This window comes from Zingiber officinale, chromosome 7A (assembly GCF_018446385.1).
Source record: "Zingiber officinale cultivar Zhangliang chromosome 7A, Zo_v1.1, whole genome shotgun sequence".
In the NCBI taxonomy this organism is placed as follows: domain Eukaryota; kingdom Viridiplantae; phylum Streptophyta; class Magnoliopsida; order Zingiberales; family Zingiberaceae; genus Zingiber; species Zingiber officinale.
Genome location: NC_055998.1, coordinates 8,257,014 through 8,275,227, shown reverse-complemented (window position 1 = coordinate 8,275,227; position 18,214 = coordinate 8,257,014). Strand labels below are relative to the sequence as shown.

Here is an 18,214-nt window from a genome sequence, read left to right as displayed (position 1 = left end):
TTAAACAGGCAGTAATTTCTTACATCCAATAGGAATTTGATGAAAACAAAAATAATGATCCAGGTCCAATTTGTTTAAATTCATAGCAAACTATAGCTCATCGCTAAACATTATCAAGAAATTGTTCTAAACTTTGTCATCGACTATATAAATCTCACTCCTTTCATTGAATTCTATCACTATTGAATTAGCAAATTATATCTATGTTTATGAAAGTGTTCAATAGAAAATAGACATCCATACATTCTTTTTTGCAGATAAAGAAATCATTACCATTGCTGCAATAAAATGTGCCCTTAAACAAGATAAATGCTCAAAGCATCTTTCATTATAAATAAGCGCCTATTGTGTGGCTGTTCATGTTCAATCTTACCATAATGTCTCTTAAAGATATCAAGAACTAAGTAAAACCACACATTACACATTGTTCTCTCCTCCCTCCCCAGAAGGACTGCTTAAATATATAGATTTTATTTTAAAGTACTTGAATAGAATGATGCTCATGAATAGCAAGAATTTTCTGTCTCCTAACATGCTTATCTGTTTTCATCAAGCATTCTGAATACTGTCACCCATGAAATTTATGCCTCACAATGTGTCGTCGAATATGGTAGACAGAACAAGCTCTTGTACAAATTTGCTCCTTCGAGCTCTCTCTTTCTGATCCTTGTCGGTTAGGGATGGTTCAACCCTGAGGTTTGAAGCACATCAAACAAGAGAAAAAAAACATTTAGAAAATAGAAACATAAAAGCATTTAGAGAACACAGCTTAATTTCGTGTCCTAATTTCATTGGCAGCATTTCACTATACATGGCTGACTCATTAATATCAACCCCCGAAGTTTTATCTATAGATGACCTCACTGACTATAGTACATAAGAAATGATAACTTCCCGATCATATAGTATTTGAAACAACTTCTCCATGTTAACAACTTTATTGTACCAATACAATTGTTAGAGTTTGTATCATATCTTCTGAATATTAATAAGAAAGAACAATTTGGCACCATTATTCCCATTGTATGTATGTATTGTTAACTTACAAAGTTAAACTATTCCTCACACTAGGCATAATTTGAATGTACTTATAACCAAAATATCTTACTTCAGACGGTCTCCCATCTTAAAGGGTCTGGCTAAAAGGAAAAAAAAATGATGACAATACAAGCATGAACCGCCAAAAAATAACTGATAGCTTCCCACGAATTGCACACACATCTATATCATGAAACAGAAATTTAATAATAGAAACACAAATACCTCTCAACCAATTTTTCATCTGAATTAGTGCCAGTAAGGCTCCCTTCATTAAAGGAGTCTGCATGTGCATCTTTTGGTGATTCATTCAACGGCAACGACGATTCACCCAAAGGCAAGGTGTACATGAGGGATGATATAAATGGATCAGGTGTTGCTGCTGGAGGAGCCATATAGGAGGATCCACCTAGAAGATCTTGTAAATTGCCTTCTCTCAAATCCTTTCGTAATAGGGAAAGCATGGTATGAGAAGCTGATGATCCTCTACGGTATCTTCTCCTACGCTGCATGTACTAGCAAATTAAGGAATTCATAAAAAGCAAAAAAGAAACCCAAAACATTCAAAATTTTTGTCTGTAACCAAAACTAATTCGAAAAAACATCAAGAAGCGTTTATGAAACGTAGAATAAAGAAATCCACAGTGCATAATGTTAAAGTTAATAGATCCCTCTATAATGTCTTTTTTTTCATTGCAAAGATTAAATGGAGGGAAAAAACTAACCCCATATACTAGCAAATCAGTAAGTAGAACTGTATGCCTTGTATATGCACGTATCATAATTTCAAATTATAACTGGGCCTTTCAACAATTCCACAATTCATATATAATTTATTAGCTCATCTTTCTAGAAAAATAATCAGAGGAGAACAAAAAGGATATCTTGAAGAAACTTCCATGTTGTGTTGTCAAGTGTCCAATCAGGTCAATTCCTACACTAGCCGCACAAATAGGACATACCTGCAAAAGGGAATACAACTCAGCTATCAGCATAACAAGACTTCACTGGAAGTTTACCCAAGAAAAGCTCCAATAAAAGAAGAGGAGGTTGGTTCAGCTGTGATGTGCCAATAATCATCATACACACAGAAAAAGAAATAAAACCTAACAAAATTGTCAGCTTGAAAGAGAGTTATACAAATGTTCCACAGCATGTTCGCAACCCTACAACCACTAAAATAAAGAAAAAGGGAAACAAAAAGAAGAAAATGATCTCTGATTGTTTCTCTTAGCCATATTTGCCCCTAAAAAAAATATTCCCATAGTCGTCAAAACTTTTTCCAGCCACCTTCTTGTTCTCTTAACTGAGTCTCCTTATTAATGCATTTTCAATTTTCAACAAGTACATTCTATATGAAGCACATTGAAGCAAATTTACATCTACTAATCTCCTTTTTTGTTGTGGGAATTCCGATATAAAAAATAACAGTCTCTTCCAGATGTACATCCTCATTGTATCCATTCTGTTAATAAGATACCTATAACCAACATAATTTGATCTGCAGGAGGGCAAAAAGTTGACATCATTATCCAAACAAGACTGATCAGAGAATAATAGCATAACCATACAAGATACAAGGGGATTGTTCAGTTACATGTATTTCTTGTTAATTACACTAAAGTAAACTAAGGGATTAAGAAAAATACGCTCATTGGCATTATAACTTGATTGGATTTGTTCAGACAAAGTTTGGATAGTTGGCAGCCAAAGGAAGGAGATGACAATGAAAATTTGATCAGATTTGATTTGATCATAGGATCTTCCATCTCTTCTTGTTGTGTTTCTGAATTATATAAAAAATGTAACTACAATAAATGATGCTCGTGCAATAAATGGTTGGTACTTTACAGGGCTGGTTTGATGGTGATTACATACAATAAATCATAAATATGCATTTTATTTTTATGCTAAAACAATTGAAAATTAATCGATGAACATAGGTAAGATCTTGATTCAAACCATATATACAGGAAATGTAGTGCAGTCTGATGGGCATTAAGCAGACAGTCCACATTATCTAGTCAAGATTTAGCTACTGATGTACTTATCAAAACAGATCTAGCTACCAAATGCCAGTTGGTGTAATTCAAAACATCAATCTGAAAAACACAAGAGAATTCCAATGTCTAACGGAGCCCAGAACAGCACCCAATTTTGTTTTTGACTACTTTTGGTGAACACTTCCATTAGAATAGAAAAATGTCATCATTGGTAGCATCTACTGTGATTACAATGCTTGTGATAGAGGATCAGTTAATGGATTGTTATCAGATCTTCTCAAATGCACCAAAGTTCCACAATAAACCTAACAACATTTAAAGAGCAATTAACAATTATACACTGATCCATAATTTATGGATCAGAGAAGTGTTGGTGCAATTTCCCTAGGTCAATATTGACCAAGTTGACTAAGCTCGAATTGGCTGAGCTTGGGTTTCAATGTTTGACAATATGAGAAGGAGTCGAATAGGTCACAGTTGACCAGATATTTGATGATATGTGTTTCGGAGATTGCTAGTGCAATTGTCCGTTTGGGGAGATTGTTGGTGCAATTCTCTTCTGATCAAGAGTTGACCAGTTTGATGTGTAGGAGAGTCAAATAGGTCAGTGTTGACCGAATACTTAACTAGAAAGTCCTAACTCGAGCTTAAGCAAGGGCAAGTCTAACGAGAACGTTAGTTGAAGAAGAAAATCCAGGTGGGTCAGTGTTGACCGAACACTTGGTGTGGAAAGTCCTAGTTAATGAAACCAGGCAGATTGGAAAATCCTAGTAAGTGAAGCTAGGTGATGAAAAACCCTAGTGAGTAAAGCTAGGCAATGAGAGAGTGAAGCCAGGTAGATCAAGCAGTCGAAAAATCCTGGTGAGTAAAGCAGGTGAAAAACCCTAGTGAGTGAAGCTAGACAGTGAGAAAGTCTTGGTGAGTGAAGCTAGACAGATTGGAAAATCCTGGTGAGTGAAACTAGACAGATTGGAAAGTCCTGATGAGTGAAACCAGGCAAGAAAGTCCTAGTGAGTGAAGCTAGGCAATGAGGAAGTCCTGTTGAGTGAAGTCAAGCAATTGAAATCTAAGTGGGTCAAGGTTGACCGGGCATATGGTGAGTGGAAGTCCAAGTGGGTCATAGAAGATCAGACACTTGACACGAGACAGAAAATCCAAGTGGGCCAAGGCTGACCGGACACTTGGCGCGAGAAGGGAAGTCCAAATGGGTCAATAGTTGATCAGACATCTGGTGATTGGGAAGTCCAGGTGGGTCAAAGGATTAACCAAACACTTGACACAAGGAGAAAAGTCCAAGCGGATCAAAGGATTGACCGAACACTTGGTGGACAAGTCCTAGCAGGTCATAGTTGACCGGATGTTAGACAAGGAAACCCTAGACTTGGATGAAGCAAATTAAGGTTGGGCAATTGATTAAGGCAATCGATTGACCCTAAGCTAATCGATTGTGTAATCAATTAAAATATTGTTGCGAGAACACAGAAAGGGGCCCGAATCGATTGGTCAATCGATTGGGCCAAGCCTAATCGATTAATCCAATCAATTAGGGCAGGTTGTTCGCGAGAATAGAAGGTACCGGAATCTATTGTGCAATCGATTCCGGCCATGCTAATTGATTGGGTCAATCGATTAAGCAGTGTTTTGTCGCAAGAAGAGGGAATCAATTGAGGCAATCGATTCCGAGGCTTCTCGCGAGAACACAGAAGCGCTCTGAATTGATTGGTCAATAGATTCAGCTTCCCCAATCGATTGAGATATGACTGTTGGTGCAGGATGCAAGTAAAAGCGCTTCGACGACTTCGAAGGAGCAACGATTCTCACATCTTCCACCCCTATTCTCATCACCGGTTCTTGAAGGTTCTTGGAGAAAAGTGTTGCTGCATTTCCAAGCATCAAGAGGCGTTTCCAAACAAGATGAGATCAAGCTAGGGTTTCATTGTTGTAAATCTTGTAAAATTTCATTTGTTTAGCTTCTCGTTTTCTTCTTGTTGCATTGAAAACTTGTACGAGGTTTCTTCACCTCCGGAGTGTTTCCGAGAAGGAGTGTTTTGATAGTGGATGTGTGAAAGAGGGTCGGATCCTTGGATTATCACCACATTTTGAGGTGGATGCCAAGTAGAACCTTGTGTTAGCATTAGGGAGTTTTGCATCGAGTTTATTCGCTGCAACAACGTCTACAAAGCGAGGGAGCAAGACGAGCTATTCAACCCCCCACCCCTAGCTCCGAAGTGACCCAATAAGAAGTTGGGACAATTAGGAAACAACAAATAATAATATATAGAAAAGCTGTTCATGCTAAGGTGGATGAATGACTTCACTATAAACAAGAAAATGAAAAAAAAAATATTAACATCCAAGAGCAATTTAATGTAACAGAATAGATTGGATTAACAAAATGAGAGGAAAAAAGTTGAAAGATATGGACATATTCGAAGATGACCGGTAGATTTAAAAAATAGTTGAATTGATTACAGTGGAAGATATGAGAGGTGAAGGGAACCAGAAAAAAACTTATGTAATGCAAAAATAATTCAATTGATTTAATCTTAATAATGATATTCCCTTGCATATAATTTAATAGAAGGATAGAATCCATATAGCACACCGCTCAATATTTTGGGGAAAAAGTCAGACAGTATTATAGGTTTGATAGGTGAGTATTAAGGTCCTAATCACAACAAGCTTGGATTTTAATGAGATCATTTACAGTGCATCCGAAGCAATTACATTTCTGATGGAGGCAATGTAAATAAAAAAACACCAAATGAAACGTCAGCAGATGCTCTGAATTGTTACAAGGATCTACAAGAAAATCATATAAAACATTCAGATATACAAAAAGACACCAAAAACAACAAGTGAATAGCATAATTTGATAGGTGAGCACTGAAGTAGGTTCTTTGTGAACAATAAAAGGATCACAGAAATAATCTCAAGGATCTCCAATTGGTGGTGACGGTTAAAGTTTTGATATTTCAGGACAACTCAAGCAAGACGGCATAATGGAGTACAGAAAAAGTACTGAAAAGCATTGAAACTATATTTACGGCACCGGAAGAAACAAGCAAATAGACATCTCTGAATACTAAGTTTGGATACCACAAAGAGGTAATTAATCACAAAGAAGTCACATTTTATATTTCACCAGATAAACAAAAGCAACCTCAGACAATAATGAGGAAGAAGATGTCCTACTAGGTCTAGTCTTGCAAGCAGCAACTAGAATCATATCACACCATCATGATGCAGACGACTGCATAGAAATGATCATAGAATAGGCAATATACAGCCAGTATAAAATAAATAAACTGGCCATCTAAACGATATGAAAATCAGAAAGCGAAGCCTGTTCCTGTTGTATGGTGCCTGTGGCCGATGGTAGTAGAATCAAGCAATACCACACCAGGAACTTTCCCATCAAAAATACAAAGTAATCATCTATTAAATTTACTAACTCAACATAACAATCATAATAGTTTACAAGCTAAAAGCAACTAATCTAGTAAAAACACCAAAAGGAAGAGAAGGAAGCCTGCAAATAATGCCACCGAACTTTTCCTACCAAAATAGCATTTGAAGCAAAAATAATGACGGAAATATAAAAAAAAAATCATAAAACCAAGGTCTCAACACGCCCGTTCTTCTTCCTGGAATGGTAAAGGGGGGAAAGTACCACATCTTTAGCCTCCGTGGGATGCTTGTCATCGATGTGACAGCAGATGCCGACGATATCAAAATCGTCGGAGCAGAAAGGGCAGGGGAACTCCGCGCGGAGATCATCCTCAACGCCATCAAACTCCTCGTACCCGAGAAACAGATCTACAGACAGAAAATCCGATCAGGAGAGACTTTGAGCAACAGAACGACGCTCACAAATCCAGGAACCACCGTACCTCTCCAGCTGCGAAGATTGGGATCTCGAGATGCGTCGACGTAACGCGACTGCAGCGCGGCCTGTTGGCGCTTCGACGCGGCTGCGGAGAATCGGCTCCACGCATCGGATTCCATGGTCGATCCGATGGCCTCCCAATTCCTTTTTCACCCAAGATTCCAGTGCCGATTCCGCCACGGAGAGCCGCAATCGAAGCCCCACCACCCACAGCACGAAAAAGTTGAGAGAAATGGGGCAGAGGCTAAGAAACAGAAGAGGAGAGAAGAGTGAGGGCGGTCATTTGTTTATATATCGCGTGTAAAAGTTTTTTTTTTTTTCCTTTTTTTTTTGTTTTTTTAAGGCGAAGCCACCGACCGACGGACCGGCGTCTCAATTGGACGTCGTATTTGAACGGTTAATTTGATCTGCCCGAATGGATAGTACCGTAAGCCCATTAGGGATTGTCACGTGTACACATAACGCCATCGGCCCACTCGGAAATGCACACGTGGCAATTTTCGAGTGAGATTCGAGTTAGGATCGAATTAATCATATTGAAATCACGTGTCGAACATAACACATTCCTTAGAAATTATCACTTATCTAAATTAAATAGATATTTCGTTGATGCTGAATACACATTCTAAAAGTTATCATCTTTTACCACAATTAAAAAATAATTTAAAAATTATATAAATACTGTATATTAAATTCGAAACCATCTCAAATTTAAATTCATATCTTTTTCAAATGCTCTTTATTCAATAGATACAGCGTCAACATCTCAAATACTCATTAATTCAGTACCCAACCCTTCATTCCGACGTCATCATATTTGTCATTGTGCCTTACGGTTCATGCCTTTGATAAAGATTATACCCGTATAATACTTGATGACCACAAGATACATAATTATATTGATGCATTAAAAAAAAATGAATTTTGACTAATCCCATAGAGTCGTGCCCCGTATGATACTATCTTTGAGGTAGGTTTTCATTTTTTTTTTTTTTCATCCATTGTGTGACTTCACTTTAACACTTATTTTTAAAGTCTTAGAATACATTAATGTCTTACTGAAAGTTTTACTTTTGTTTTTTTTATTGTAGTTGAATAATGATATTCTTTATTCTTTTGAAATCACTAAGAATGTTAGTCTTTCGCTCATTTATTTCATTTTGTTCCAGTTAAAAGACATTCTAATGAAAAATATTGGATAAAAACAAAACAAATCACATTAAAAAACAGTAGATTGATAAAAGAATTCATTTTTACATATAAAAATTTGAGGTCGCCTCATTCAAAGCATGCTCATTCAAGTTTAAAATATTGCATTGACCATGAGCAATGATTAACTCATCAGAGAAAGCATGAAGATGCTCATTATATTATTTATAAACAGCAACACACAAACCACATAAATGAAGAATGATGATAACCGGATTCGTTCCGAATTAAATATAAATGTGTTTTTGAATAGCGGAAAGGTTTCTTTCAAACAACTGATGCTAAGGTCCTCCGAGTAATATGTCAAGGTCCTCCGAGCAAAGGAAAGTTCCTCTGGATAATCTAATTACATCCTCCAAATCCAACCTGAATAGCTACTCATCTGCCATCACTGCTCTTGGTTCTCGCCATCGGAGTTGATCTTCCTCTTGGTGACGAGGGTTCCCCCGTCATTGTCTGTGCTCCTCGCGTTACTACGCCACGTAGCACTGTTCGCACCTCTTCGATTGACTTCTTTGAGTTCTACAGATCTCACACTCGAATCACTGGAATTCTGGATTTCTTCGGAGCACACAAAATTGATCGTGTGGAGAACTTTTTCTGCAGCCCTTCATCTCTGAAAAGTTCTCTCTAGAACCTTCTTCGAGCGCGAGCGCCGAAGAGCTTGATGAGTTCATCAAGGCCCATATCAAGGAGCTAATCAAGGTCTACACCTCAGTAAAAGAACTTCCTGAAGGTCCTCTTTTTCATATGCGCCCCTCCTCTGAAGCAACTGTCATGATTTTTGACCTTTCATCACCCCCTCCGAAGCATTCGAAGAATTCTGTCGAATTTAAAGAATTGGCGAGCAAGAGCAGCAGAGGAAAGTTCGCTAGTAGAATTTTCTTAATTTACTTCGTACATTCATCGAAATCATAGATAGATAATTACTAATGTAAACGCACGTGAAGTAATAAAGTTCTATTTTACTTCATCCTATCACTGAAGTCGTATTTAGAAAAAAAAAATGAAATCTTTGACTGGTCTAAGGAGATAAAATTGGCTCAAAGTTGGATTGAAATTGAAGTAAAAAAAATATTTTTTACTTCGTTTGTTTTGTAAAATGTCGAGGTAATCAATGATATATAACTTTACAATTAAAATTAATTGCTGAAGTAAAAAGACATCTTTACTTCATTGATTGTGTAACGTGCTGAAGTAATAGATGATATATAACTTCACGGTTTATATTGGTTGGCAATATAAATATATTCTATAATTTCATCATAATTTTTATTTATTGACAAAGTAGTTGATTGTTAATACTTCATTATTTTGTATTATACTGAAGTAATTGATAAGAAACGACTTCACAATTATTAAACTGTGGTAAAGTAAATGTTATCTTTGACTTCGACATAATTTTAATGTGACGAAGTAAAAATATTTTTTTCACTTCATCAAAATATATATATATATGCGCTGAGCAACGCTTTATGCGCATACGTGGCGTTGCCAGTTCGATTTCGCTAAAAAAAATATATGTCATTTATTCTCTCTCCCCTTTCGCCTCTTTTAAAATATTTTTGCATGAAAAATTTCCCAAATTAAAATATCCCTCGTCGCTCTTTCTCTCTCTCTCGCTCTCGCCGTCTCCATCGTCTGTCGTACATCAAACCTCACGCCTCCTGCCAGGAAAGTTTCACCGGCATCTTCAATCTCACAGCTACTGTGAGAGCTTATCGCCTCTCTCCATTCCCAATGGTAATTCATTCCATTTTAATTTGTTAGTCTTCACCGTTATAGCTGATAAGTTATGAATTGATACATTACTTTTGAATTAATTTGTGGTGTTCCCTATACATTTGCACATTTTAATTGTCAATTTTAGTCATAATCTTCAAACAAGGATTTTTATGGGTCTTGTAATGTTTTTCCTTCTAATGCATGATTTATTTCTCATTATGTGAATGTGGTCTTGTAGGGTGCAAATAGACTCATGATACAAGTGGAAGATTGGCCCATTTAACTAATTAAGTAGTGCTATACCACATTTGGGGCTTAATTAAACCTGGATTCCAATTGATTTCATTGAGCCTAAACCCAAGCTAGATCACAAATGAGCTTGACACGAACTTAGGGTTAAATCAGCCAAAACCCTAGGTATAAAAGGGAAATTTGGCACGGTGAACAGTGAGCTCGCGCTACTGTTCATCGTGTCGTTTCTCTTGACGGCACGGTCGCGGCTCCTCCCTTCTTCCAGATCTTCGGGCTAGCTTGTCCTCATCGGCGTGGAGTTCCTCAGCCTCCGGCGACCAGATTCCGTCCATCATACTTCATCAGCGAAGCGTTTTGGCGGGCGGAGCACTGTAGCTGTGAGTTACGATTTTCAGCTCAGACCAGCGGCGTTCTTCTGGTCTGAGTCTCCATTTATTCACGGGATTATCGGTGGTAATCCTCCGGTGATTCTGAACCCTTTTCCGACAACACTTCAACGTTCCTTGCTCCCTTCGTCCAGCTCGCGACTCCAGCTTCAGAAAATGCAGCAGCGTGCAGTAGTGAGCCATTTCAGAAACTGACCTTACTGAATTTTGTGAGCTAATACAAGGAAATCTGAGTCATCTTGAAGCTTGAGGACACCAGATCGACTTCTGTTGGAGTGTTCTCTGCAGATCCTTGTGTGACAGCAAGGAGAAGACAAGTTTGGTCCGAGATTTGGGTGTAGGGATGTTAAGCTTTACCTATAGTTTGTTTCTTAGCTTAGATCTTCTTGTTTTTGCATATTTGTTTATGAATTTATTAGTTCCTGGCTTAGATTCGGTTGTAGTTTAAATTTCTGCACGAATCTGTTCTTTTAGTTCTGTTACCTTGTGTTCTGTTTCCTGCTTTGTGTGCTCAGCAGTTCTGTTGCGAATTTTGTGTCATTGATCTTTTAGCTGATAATTTAGTTAGTCTAATAGATTAATTAATTGGTAGTGTAACTAGTGAGTAGTTGTATTGAGTTTTTGTAAGGTTGCTATTCTACAATTCGTGAGCTAAATTTTTGTGGTTAGGTTTTCTGCAGGAAAGAATAGTTGGTCAAGTAGATTTAGTTTAATATAATTTTTTGTTAGCGTAAGATTAGTGTTCTGATTACTTGAGTTTAATTTAGAGTTTGAAAGGTTTAATAATCATAATTTGATTTGGTTCTGTTCTTTGCAATGGTGGTTTAAGGTGATGTGTCTCTTACTTGTAATGTTTGCAATTTGATTTTTAGTTGAAGATTTTATTTTAAAACCAAACCCCATTTCATATCTAGAAAACCCAAAAAGAGTGTTCCAAATCCGAAACAAACACGTTCTAGCATGATCCTTGAAAAATTCGACTCGGGCCTTATACTAGAACAATTCTTTGTGTAGTTGTGGGTTTTCGATCTTAATATTAATTTGGGAGTTTATTTGTGACATCAATTTTGATAGCTACCAAATTTTGGCGTCGTTGTCCAGGAAAACTAAACTTTGCTAGAATTGTTTCTTTGTTTTGGATTGTGAATAATTTTATCAGCTTTAGTTTGCTGATTTTTCTGATTTTATTGAATATCTACTGAATTTTGATTGTTTATTGGCTTGCATGACTAGGTCTTCCTTTGCAACATTGCTTGAACTTGACCCGGAGATTGAGAGAACCTTTTGGACTTTAAGGAGACAAGCTAGGTCAACAACAACTTGTGAGAGTAGAATTTCAGAGATGGATAATCAGATAACAGAAGGGGATCGAACTATGAAAGATCTTGCAGCACCAGATGTGACTTATAAGTACTCATGCATCACTTATCCAGATTTGGCAGGAGATTTTGAACATAGATCAGGACTTATTCATCTGCTACCCAAATTTCAAGAGTTATCAGGAAAGGATCCCAACCGCCATCTACATGAATTCCATGCGGTTTGTTCAACCATGAAGCTACAAGGGATTTCAGAAGAAGACATTAGGTTGAGGGCTTTTTTCCATTCTCTTTGACGAGAGCATCTAAGGACTGGTTATATTGCCTTTCAGCTGGATACATTACAAGTTGGATTGATATGAAGAGAGCCTTTTTGGAGAAATTTTTCCCAGCTTCTAGGACTGCAACTATCAGGAAGAGCATTTGTGGTATTAACAAGTAGTGGGAGAGACTCTTTATGATTATTGGGAGAGATTCAAGAAGCTGTGTTCGAATTGTCCACAACATCAAATTAGTGATCAACTTCTTGTTCAGTATTTTTATGAAGGTCTACTTCCCATGGATAGGAGCATAATAGATGCACCAGCTAGAGGAGCCTTGGTGAATAAGACTCCAAATCAAGCAAGAGAGCTAATTTCAAATATGGCGGAAAATTCACAGCAATTTAGGAGTAGAGCTCTTGGTACTAGAGTGGTTAATGAAACTCATTTAGTTTCGACTAAGCAATAAGAAATTAGAAACAATTTGCAAGAATTGACCTCTCTAGTGAAGCAAATGGCGTTGCAAAATTCGTGTCATGTTTCAAATTTTCCCTTATCAATGATGAAGTTGTGTGGAATTTGTTTAAGCCAAGATCACTCTTCGGATCATTGTCCTAATCTACATCAAGATGACTCCGTTGCAGCCATTTCAAGACCTTAATTTCAGCAACACAAATATAATCCCAACTCTTCAACATATAATCCGGGATGGAGGGATCATCCTAATTTGAGGTATGGGAATGCATTTTATCAACAACAACCACAACGGCAGATTCATCAGCCATAATATCAGCAGTCACAATCTCAACGAAACTTCAGCCAAAATCAGCAATTTCAACCATTCCAGAATTTCCAGCATTCAAATGTTGCAAGTCATCCACAATTTCAGAACTCACAGAATCAACAAACACATTTTCAGCATGTTCAGCAACCTGTGTAGAATTTCCAGCAGCCAAGTAATGCAAATCAGCATCAATTTCAGCTTACACTGCCTTCTTCTACAAGCCCAAGATCAATGCAACCTCAGCAAAACTTTAGCAGCTCAAAAATTGAGGATTTGATGCAGCAAGTGTTTCAACAACAACAGAAGATGATGCAACAGCAGCAACATTAGCAGAGGACTGATACAACACTGTAAAACATTGAAAGGCAGATTGGGCAACTGGCTAGTAACATTAATCAGATGCAAAATCAAGGATCTGGACAATTGCCTTCACAACCGACTCCAAATCCTAAAGGAAATGTAAGTGCATTGTCTTTGCGAAGTGGTAAAAAAATTCCAGACCCAGGTCAGAATTGTCCAGCAGGAGCACAGCAGAATATTTCCAGGTCATTTGCAGCTTCGAGTTCACAGAATTTTCCAGCAAGTTCAGAGCCAACAGATCCACCACAGAATGGTATTATTGGAGCTGATCAGCAACATTTCAATCAACCTGCAACTTCAGAATCTGATCAATTAGATGGAGCATATTTCGGCTTGAAATTTACTCCAACAGCAGCTTCAAATTCAGCTCCAAATTCAGCACAGAATCTGGACAGAAATCTAAACCAGCAAGGAGTTGAGCCTTCCATTTCGTTACCTTTCCCTCAAAGAAGTGTATAACCAAGAAAAGAAATGGAGGAAGAAAAGGCAAGGGAATATCAAGAATTGGTGAAGTTATTCAGCAAGGTTGAAGTGAATGTGCCTTTACTTACCATGATTAAGCAAATTCCTAAATATGTCAAATTTCTCAAGGATCTTTGTGTGCACAAAAAGAAATTGAAGGGGAATGAATTGATAAGTATGGGAAAAAATGTTTCAGCATTACTTCAGCTAGTTCCTCGGAAGTGTGAAGATCCAGGAGTTTTCACCGTGCCTTGTGTTATAGGCGATTGTATTTTTGAGGATGCGATGTTAGATCTTGGAGCTTCAATAAATGTGATGCCGAAATCAGTTTTTCAATCATTAAGAATTAGACCTTTACAGCCTACAGGTGTAGTAATTCAATTAGCTAACCGAAGTCAAGCACACCCAGCTGGAGTGATAGAAGATGTATTGGTAAAAGTGAGGGAGTTGATTTTTCCTGCAGATTTTTACATCTTAGATATGGAGAGTGATGTGCTTGCGAACCGGGTTCCGCTTATTCTTGGACGCCCATTCTTGAAGACTGCTAGAACGAAGATTAATGTGCATGTAGGAACTCTTTCTATGGAGATAAGAGACACAGTGGTTAGATTTAGCATTTTTGAGGCTATGAAGCATCCTAGAGAGGATCATTCTATACTTAGCGTGGATATCTCAGAGGAGTTGAATGGCATGGAGTTCTTGTCAGATGTTGATTCAAACTTAGAGGTTTCTGATTTTGGTCAAGAGAATGAATTTGTTTCTTTGTTAGAGGATATCTTAGATGTGGAGGAAGATGTTAACTCAAGAGAATGCGTAGGGGATTGCTTAGGAGAAGCATTACCCCTAGGATCGCTCAGAGAGGAAGAGATATGTGTAGGGGATTGCTCAGCAGTACTACCTTTAGGATCACCTACTATTGACCAGACACAGGAGGAATTGAAGTCATTGTCTCAACATTTGAAATATGTGTATTTGGGAGAGAATCAGCAGCTACCTGTCATCATAGCTAAGAATTTGGAACTGGATCAGGAGGAAAGATTGTTAGAGATTCTGAGACAGCATAGAAAGGCCATTGGATGGACTCTGGCAGACATTCTTGGGATCAGTCCTTCCATTTGTATGCATAGGATTCACTTAGAGGAGGATGTGAGGCCAGTGAGACAGCCATAGAAACGACTGAACCCTTTGATTTTGGATGTGGTAAAGAATGAGGTGACTAGACTCTTACAGGCTGGCATTATTTATCTGATTTTTGACAGTAAATGGGTAAGTCTCATCCATGTGGTTCCGAAGAAGTCAGGGGTGATAGTGGTAGCTAATGAAGAGAACGAACTGGTGCCTACGAGAGTAAAGAATTCTTGGAGAGTATGTGTGGACTACAGGAAGCTAAACCAAGCAAGCCGAAAGGATCATTATCCACTTCCTTTTATTGATCAGATGTTGGAGAGGCTGACAGGTAAATCACATTATTATTTTCTCGATGGGTACACTGGTTATTTTCATATTTGCATCGACCTAGAGGACCAGGAGAAGACTACCTTCACTTGCCCTTTTGGTACATTCACATATCGTAGGATGTCATTTGGACTGTGCAACGCTCCAGGTACTTTTCAATGATGCATGGTGAGTATTTTTGGTGATTTATTAGAGCATTGCATGGAAGTATTCATGGATAATTTTTCTATTTATGGCTCTTCTTTTGATGCATGTTTGGAAAATTTGTCTCAAGTTTTGAGTAGATGTATAGACATAGATTTAGTTTTAAATTTTGAAAAGTGTCACTTTATGGTAGAGCATGACATTATTTTATGTCATATAGTCTTAAGGAAAGGCATTGAAGTAGATCCCGTTAAAGTTAACGCTATATCTTCTTTATCTTACCCTGTATGCGTGCGAGAGGTTCAAGCTTTTCTTGGTCATGCAGGATTCTACAGGAGATTTATTAGGGACTTCAGTAAGATTGCTCTGCCATTATCTCAGCTACTTCAGAAGAATGTTATGTTTGATTTCGATCAGAGGTGTATAGAGGCGTTCGACAGATTGAAGGAGACTCTTACTTCAACACCTATTATCAGACCCCCCAAACTGGTTCTTACCTTTTGAGTTGATGTGTGACGCTTCAGATTATGCAATGGGAGTTGTACTGGCACAGAGAGTGGATGGAGCACCACATGTTATTTGTTACGCATCAAAGACTTTAGACTCAGCTCAAGCAAACTACACAACAACAGAAAAAAGCTTCTTTCTATTGTTTTTGCTTTAGATAAATTTAGATCATATCTTCTTTGTTCTCATGCATGTGATTGTTTTTTCTGATCATGCAGCTTTGAAGTATCTCCTCAAGAAGCCTGATGCAAAGCTTAGATTAATCAGATGGATGCTTTTGCTTCAAGAATTCGACGTAGATATGTGATAGGAGCGGGAAGGAGAACTTGGTTGCAGATCACTTGAGCAGGATTGAAAGAGACTTGGACCACTCAGCTATTGACGATGATTTCAAGGAGAGCAGCTTCTACAGCTGCAAGGTGAGTCTCCATGGTATGCGGATCTAGTGAATTTCTTAGTTGCACATGTTTATCCCAAACAATTTTCAAAAGCTCAACAACAACAACAACAACAACCAAACCTTTTCCCACTAGGTGGGGTCGGCTGTATGAATCCTTTTACACCATTGAGCTCTATCTCCTATTATATTATCATCTATATTTAAATAAATTTTATCTTATTTTATTGTTGCTAACCAAGCCTTTTTTTGTTGTCTTCTTCCTCGTTTGATATGCATGTTTATCATGGTTTCACATCACCTAACTGGAGTATTTATTGGTCGTCTAAGTACATGTCCGTACCATCTTAAACGTGTCTCTCGGAGTTTGTCCTCAATAGATGCAACTCTGACTTTCTCTCTAATGCTCTCATTCCTTATTTTGTCCATCTTCGTATGTTCACACATCCACCTTAATTTCCTCATCTCTACAACTCTCATCTTATGCTCATGTGCTCGAGTCATAGCCCAACATTCAGCTTCATATAACATAGCAGGTCTAACTTTAAGTTTAAGAGGTATTTTACGGTCACATAAAACACCCGACGCTCCCCTCTATTTCACACATCCTGCTTGTATTCTATGTAAGACATCTCTCTCAATCTCTCCATCATTTTGTAAAAATGATCCTAAATATTTAAATCTCTCAATTCCGGACAACTCGTCCTCTCCTATCTTAACAATTGTTTCATTACTTCTAATATTGCTAAACTTAAATTCCATATATTCTGTCTTTAATCTACTAAGCTTAAAACCTTTCCTTTCTAGTGTTTCCCTCCAAGATTCAAGCTTAACATTTACTCCTTCACGTGTCTCATCTACCAAAATAATATCATCTGCAAACAACATGCACCACGGTACTGTGTCTTGAATGTTCGCAGTGAGTTCATCCATAATTAGTGTAAAAAGATAGGGACTTAGGGTTGATCCTTGATGTAACCCTATCTTTATTGGAAATGTTTCGGTTACTCCGCCTGAAGTCTTTACTCTGGTCGTTACATCCTCATACATATCCTTAATTAGTTCAAAATCTCAAAAAGATAAATTAAAAAGTGATTCCAAATTCTATGTTTGGGATGATCCTTATTTGTGGAAGTTTTGTAGTGATCAGATCATTAGGAGATGCATACCTGACTCTGAGTTTCAGTTTGTACTTACTTTTTGCCATTCTTTTGAGTGTGGAGGACATTTTGGACCACAAAGAACTGCTAGGAAAGTATTAGAATGTGGTTTGTATTGGCCTACCCTTTTTTGTGATGCTTATGCTTTTTATCGATCATGTGATAAGTGTCAACGAACTGGGAACATAGGACTTAGAAATGAAATGCCTCAACAATTCATATTATTTCGTGAGATTTTTGATGTTTGGGGTATTGACTTTATGAGTCCATTTCCTGTCTCTTTCGGATTTGCATATATTTTATTGGCAGTTGATTATGTTTTAATTTGGGTGGAGGTCATTCCCACTCGGATTGATGACTCTTCTGTTGTTGTTAGCTTTGTCAGGTCTCACATATTTTGCAGGTTTGGAGTACCCAGGGCGATCATAAGTGATCAAGGGTCTCATTTTTGTAACAGACACATGAATGCTTTGCTACATAAGTACGGGGTTACACACAAAGTTTCTACATCATATCACCCTCAAACGAATGGGCAAACAGAAGTGTCTAACAGGGAGGTGAAATCAATTCTTGAAAAGATTGTGAGACCAAATAGAAAGGATTGGAGCAAAAGACTTGAAGATGCACTATGGGCTTATAGGACTGCTTTCAAGACCCCTATAGGAATGTCTCCATACAGGATGGTGTATGGAAAAGCTTGTCATTTACCCGTGGAGATTGAGCATAGGGTGTATTGGGCGGTTAAAGCATGCAATCTTGATAGTGACACGGTTGGAGAAGAAAGAAAATTGCAACTTCAAGAACTTGAAGAAATCAGATTGGAAGCCTTTGAAAATTCACGAATTTATAAAGAAAAGACTAAGA

General features: G+C 37.7%; 2 protein-coding genes across 5 annotated transcripts; one reads left to right on the top strand and one right to left on the bottom strand.

The window, feature by feature from the left end:
* Positions 1 to 296: 296 nt before the first annotated feature.
* Positions 297 to 7,201, bottom strand: LOC122000899 (protein DEHYDRATION-INDUCED 19 homolog 2-like). Its single transcript, XM_042555398.1, has 5 exons — positions 6,935 to 7,201; positions 6,715 to 6,860; positions 1,923 to 2,000; positions 1,264 to 1,550; positions 297 to 691 (listed from the first exon to the last, which is right to left on the bottom strand). The coding sequence occupies exons 1-5, from the start codon at positions 7,047 to 7,049 to the stop codon at positions 589 to 591; spliced, it is 729 nt and encodes a 242-aa protein (XP_042411332.1). The 5' UTR covers positions 7,050 to 7,201; the 3' UTR covers positions 297 to 588.
* A 3,127-nt stretch (positions 7,202 to 10,328) lies between these two features.
* LOC122000898 lies at positions 10,329 to 17,887 on the top strand. Of its 4 annotated transcripts, XM_042555394.1 has the most exons (5): positions 10,329 to 10,493; positions 10,637 to 10,839; positions 11,736 to 15,143; positions 15,612 to 16,212; positions 17,754 to 17,887. In XM_042555394.1, exon 3 carries the CDS (start codon positions 13,697 to 13,699, stop codon positions 14,855 to 14,857), a length of 1,161 nt encoding a protein of 386 aa, XP_042411328.1. In that variant the 5' UTR covers positions 10,329 to 10,493; positions 10,637 to 10,839; positions 11,736 to 13,696; the 3' UTR covers positions 14,858 to 15,143; positions 15,612 to 16,212; positions 17,754 to 17,887. The 4 variants fall into 4 exon arrangements, with proteins under 4 accessions (XP_042411328.1, XP_042411327.1, XP_042411329.1 ...); XM_042555393.1 differs by having other exon boundaries at positions 10,329 to 10,839; XM_042555395.1 differs by having other exon boundaries at positions 10,329 to 10,839; positions 11,736 to 15,310.
* Positions 17,888 to 18,214: the final 327 nt, after the last annotated feature.

Bases quoted from the DNA above. Each gene is read 5' to 3' on its own strand.
- LOC122000899 (XM_042555398.1), bottom strand. From the start codon at position 7,049: ATGGAATCCGATGCGTGGAGCCGATTCTCCGCAGCCGCGTCGAAGCGC. The intron at 6,861-6,934 runs GTACGGTGGTTC...TTCTGTCTGTAG, and splicing joins CAATCTTCGCAGCTGGAGAG to ATCTGTTTCTCGGGTACGAG. The intron at 2,001-6,714 runs GTACTTTCCCCC...TCCCTTTTGCAG, and splicing joins CCACGGAGGCTAAAGATGTG to GTATGTCCTATTTGTGCGGC.
- LOC122000898 (XM_042555394.1), top strand. From the start codon at position 13,697: ATGGAGGAAGAAAAGGCAAGGGAATATCAAGAATTGGTGAAGTTATTC.